The sequence below is a fragment of the Gregarina niphandrodes genome (genome assembly GCF_000223845.1).
Source record: "Gregarina niphandrodes unplaced genomic scaffold scaffold00032, whole genome shotgun sequence".
In the NCBI taxonomy this organism is placed as follows: domain Eukaryota; phylum Apicomplexa; class Conoidasida; order Eugregarinorida; family Gregarinidae; genus Gregarina; species Gregarina niphandrodes.
The window spans coordinates 5653-10769 of NW_011645801.1; the positions used below are offsets into that span (position 1 = coordinate 5653).

General features: G+C 50.9%; 2 protein-coding genes across 2 annotated transcripts; both read left to right on the top strand.

Moving 5' to 3' along the window:
• Positions 1-483: 483 nt before the first annotated feature.
• GNI_127840 (integrase core domain protein) lies at positions 484-1215 on the top strand (the record flags this gene model as incomplete). Its single annotated transcript, XM_011133758.1, has 1 exon — positions 484-1215. One exon carries the CDS (start codon positions 484-486, stop codon positions 1213-1215), a length of 732 nt encoding a protein of 243 aa, XP_011132060.1.
• A 908-nt stretch (positions 1216-2123) lies between these two features.
• Positions 2124-4816, top strand: GNI_127850 (replication associated protein; the record flags this gene model as incomplete). The annotated part of the gene is made up of 4 exons (XM_011133759.1): positions 2124-2134; positions 2320-3090; positions 3303-3686; positions 3934-4816. The coding sequence occupies 4 exons, from the start codon at positions 2124-2126 to the stop codon at positions 4814-4816; spliced, it is 2049 nt and encodes a 682-aa protein (XP_011132061.1).
• Between the last annotated feature and the right edge of the window lie 301 nt (positions 4817-5117).

The following is a 5117-nucleotide window of genomic DNA, read 5'->3' on the forward strand; positions in this document are numbered from 1 at the left end:
GACCACAACAACCTACGGCAACTCACCAGCGGTGGACAAGGGCAGGGTCTTCAAATGGGCACTCGCACTAAGCGACTTCACCATCGAATTCATCTCCGGCGAGTCCAACAACACAGCCGACTGGCTCAGCAGATGCGCCGGCGACGACGAAGGAGACGACGCACTATTGGACCGGATATCACTGACGATCGCAGCTGTGTGGTGCCCCGACTGCTCAACCTCCCTGCACCACCGACAAAGGAAGACTTCGTCAAAGCATATGCCGAGAAGGGGAACCCAAACCTGCGAGGTCTCCACTACAACAGCCTCTGGTGGATCCATCAGGACAAAGAAGACCTACGTTCCGCCAGTTGCGCACACGGCTGGTCATCGCATTGCACTTCGGTCCGAGCGGCCACCTGGGAGTCGGCAAGACGCGCAACAGGGTCCAAGCCCTATACTACTGGCCCAGCTGCGCCCAGCTGCGCCCAGGACATCGAAAAAATGATCAGAGAGTGCCTCATCTGCGCGAGACTCAAGACACCACCGGTGCACCAGCAAGGACTACCGGCAGGAACGCTGGGAAAGGCCGCCGCCATGGGCGTCGTATCACTCGACCACGTGGGACCAATACACGCGGGAGGCGCCGACTGGAATATCCTCGTCATCATAGACCACGCGACCCGATATATGATGGCCAAAATCGTTTCAACGTTGGATGCCATGCAGACCTTCCAGACCTTCTATCGGCACTGGGTAGTCCCGTTCGGGCCCCCGCGAATAGTACTGACGGAGAACGGCAACAGCTTCCGAGAAACCTTCCGCGCCAAGGCAACGTACCAACTAGGATTTAAGCGCCTGACCGCCGCGCCGTACCGACCGCAAGCAAACGGCATCAACGAAGCCTCTCACCAAGAACTACACAACGTCCTCAAGGCCCTATGGCAAGAAGGCATCAGAGACATAGAACTAACGGTAGATGCAGCCACTCGCCTGCACAACGTAACGCCCCACTCCGCGATAAACACGTCCCCGCACGTCTTCGGCAAACTCCCCATCCTGGACAAAATGCAGGACATGACCCCGCTGAGCTCGGAACAAGAACGCAAGCAAGCGCAACAACAAATGCTCCGAGAGCGAATGGCCGAGTCTATCCCTCTGGTTCTTTTTTTTGGAGCCTACATCTCGTGGTTTTTCAGCCACGGACTACGTCTCTTTATTCTGTTAACGGACTAACTAGCGGTTATTGTTTTGGATGAGGAGGGCGATCACCGCAGAAATTTTGCCTGCGAGGTTGTCGCTCATCCGAGTGAGACGGTCAGTGAGGACACCTACTGGACATCACGGCCGTCAACAACGATGCCGAACCCGAAAACAACGACAACAGCGATGCCCCGGCCCCCCAACCCATCTTCCCTCAACCGGAGTCCCCCTGTAATGGTTTTTTTGAGCGATCGGTTCTGTTGCTAATTAACTATTGTTGTTTTGATGGTTGTTTTGCCGGGTGAGGAGGGCGATCACCTCGGAAATTTGACCGCCCATCCGGGTGAGGCGGTCGTCCAGGCGGGTACCAACGTTGTGGTTCGACATTGCTGGTGATAACGAATTTTGTGGCTAGCAAATCAGTCATCGATCCTTTTATTGGGACCTTAATTGGGTTCTCGCTAAGCCATCTTAGCATATCGCAGTACTTTTCAGTACCGTAAAAGTCGTCGAAGATGACGAGGTCCTGACCAAAGCCATCCCACCAGTTTCCGGTTGGCTTGACGTAGTAATTATCGCGGGTTGAGCGTGCAGTGTGAGATTTGCCGGTGCCTGGCGGTCCCCACAGGACTATCACTTGCGGTTTCGGGCGAACAAAGGATACTTTTTTAGGTTGCTTGTGGTACGCCGTAACGGCTCCATGTTGTTTAAGCATCCAGTCCGGCTCCTCTTCCCATAGTTGTGCAATGCTTATTTGCTGCCACCAGCCTTTCGGACGTGCGCATTCTGGCTTTTGGCCATCTTCGACGGGGGTTCCGACGCGTGTTTCTTCTTTGCTGCAGTAAGCGATTGATGCCGTGATGTCGTGGCATGTTTCAACATGGGTGAGCCCGCCGAATTCGCGTCTGACCGAATCAAAGCTGCGTGAGTTTGTGAAGTAGATGAAGCCCTGGTAATGTAGACGTCCAGTGGTGGGGCACATCTCTTGCTGGTAGATGTAATATTTGTATGTTGCTGGGATGGGACAGTGTTCGGCATATGACGTGAAAACGAATGCTCTGGAGCGCTGCTGGTTGTGTTGTCGATTATATTTTATTGCGCGTGTTTGTATACACACACTTTTTATTTATTTGTTAGTTCGCCTTTGGTGTTATTATACCTACTAGTGTGTCGTGTGTCTGGTATTGCTCCAGGTGGTTGGAAGCTTTGTATGGTCGATTCAATGGACGAACAGAATAGGCGACAATGTCCCGTGCCCGCCACATACAAGTACATCATATACCAGCAAGAGATGTGCCCCTCCACAGGACGCCTCCACTACCAAGGATTCGTGTACTTCACAAACCCGCGCTCCTTCGACTCAGTAAGACGCGAATTCGGTGGCATGACCCACGTAGAAGTCTGTCACGACATAACAGCGTCCATAGCATACTGCAGCAAAGAGGACACACGGGTCGGAACCACTTTCGAAGACGCAATTAAACCAGAATGCGCAAGACCTAAAGGCTGGTGGCAACAAATTAGTATCGCGCAACTTTGGGAAGAAGAACCGGACTGGATGCTCCGACATCACGCAGCCGTAACGGCATACCACAAACAGATAAAAAAAGTATCCTTCGTGCGGCCCAAACCACAAGTCATAGTCCTATGGGGACCACCGGGAACCGGTAAATCCCACACAGCGCGCGCAATATGTGACAATTTCTACGTGAAACCCACCGGCAACTGGTGGGATGGGTACTATGGCCAAGACCTAGTCATCTTTGACGATTTCTACGGTACAGAAAAGTACTGCGACATGCTGAGATGGCTCAGTGAGAACCCGATAAAGGTCCCAATCAAAGGATCCATGACGGATCTACTGGCCACAAAATTCGTCATTACAAGCAACGTAGAGCCACAAAGATGGTACCCACACGTGGAAAACACTGATGCACTCATGCGCCGAATTACCGATACAATATACATGGATAAAGTTTATGTTCCGAGTGAAACACATGCCACGACATCACGGCATCAATCGCTTACTGCAGCAAAGAAGAAACACGCGTCGGAACCCCCGTCGAAGATGGCCAAAAACCAGAATGCGCAAGACCCAAAGGCTGGTGGCAATAAATTAGTATTGCACAATTATGGGAGGAAGAGCCAGAGTGGATGCTAAAACACCACGCAGCAGTGACGGCGTACAACAAACAACTAAAAAAAGTGTCATTCGTTCGGCCAAAACCCCAGGTGATAGTCCTATGGGGCCCCCCAGGCACGGGAAAATCACACACCGCCCGCTCCATACGCGATAACTTCTACGTCAAACCCACCGGAAATTGGTGGGACGGGTACTTCGGTCAAGACCTTGTCATCTTTGATGACTTCTACGGCACCGAGAAGTATTGTGATATGCTCAGATGGCTAAGTGAGAATCCAATCAAAGTTCCAATTAAAGGATCAATGACGGACCTACTTGCCACAAAATTCGTGATCACGAGCAACGTTGAACCGCAACGATGGTACCCGCACGTGGAAAACACCGACGCACTAATGAGTTGTGGCCCGTTGTGGTGTCTAGGTCCCCAAGCAAACACAGTCCCCTTCTTCAGCAGGTCAAACAAAGGCGCCGTGTGGTCGGCAAATCTCGGGATGAGATGCGCTTCTCGCTAGGGACCTCAGCGTTCTTGACAGCATCGATCTGATGTGGAACATGCTATGCGAAATGTGTGCGCACACACTTTTTAGACAATAACTAATCTTTAACAGCGCATCACTTCACATTATGGCGACAGCTACAAATCAAGAACTTCTCACTCTCATGGCCACAATGCTACAAGAAAATCAGAAGATCATGGCAGCGCTAACCAAGGAAATTGCATCGGCCACTAACAGAACATCGACTAATACGAACATCCTTTCGGAAACGATGAGTAACAACATATCACTACCACCATTACCGGAGACGGAATTGGAGACGGATGAATGGTTAGCAGAGGCGTTATTCAAAACCAGCACCACACCGGACATACTCCTGAAGAAACTCGTCAAAATTTATGGCCTTTCTCAAGCTGAAACGATCGCAGAGGCCCATAAAACCTACATGGATCGACAATACCCGAAATCTCGTGCATTGTATCTAGTACTAGAGAAACCAAACAAAATCACGACCATTGACTGTATGAATGCCGCTAAAGAGCTAAAACGGGTCAATAAAACGATTATGATCATTTGCGAGAGACAAGGTTATCCTGTGCAACCGTTCTTGAAACTAATGTTGTACCGATACTGCGCCAGATTACCTCGGGAGATACGAGCATTGCTTTGTCATATCGACGAAGTCGAGGAATTTATCCAACGATTGGAAGCACTAGGCCTTGGTACTACAGGAAAGGGAGACAATGAGGATAAAGGCATAGCGGGAATTAAAGGGCGCGGGCAGGCAACCTTCCACCAACCGTCTGTTCTAGGGGACAAGAGATCCTCTTTCGTACGCCCAACAATGAAATGCACCATTAACGGACCTGGCCGGCATACGGACGAGATGTGCTTCCTGCAAAAAGCAACCTCAAAGGCCGTGACAGTCAAATATTTTCGCAATGAAGAGTCCGCTCCCGAAGATAATAACGAATGCAGGGAAAGCACTTATTGATACTGGTGCAGACGTGAACTTAGTGCGTCTTACAGAGGCCCCATTCATTCGTCAGCCGCACCGGACGCAAGCGATTTACGGGGCCAACGGAAAGCCTCTGCCCATCTCTGGGTATACAATCCTTGAGGTATCTCTACCTCACCTCGTAGAAACGGTGCAGATCTTTGCCTGGGTCACTCCCAGTCTCCCTGTACCTGTACTTATCGGTAGACCAGAATTGCTCGAATGGGGCATGCAAGTGACATTCGCTTGCCAAAATTACCGCCAAGAATCATCACGCTGCCTTGCAATAGCACATCGG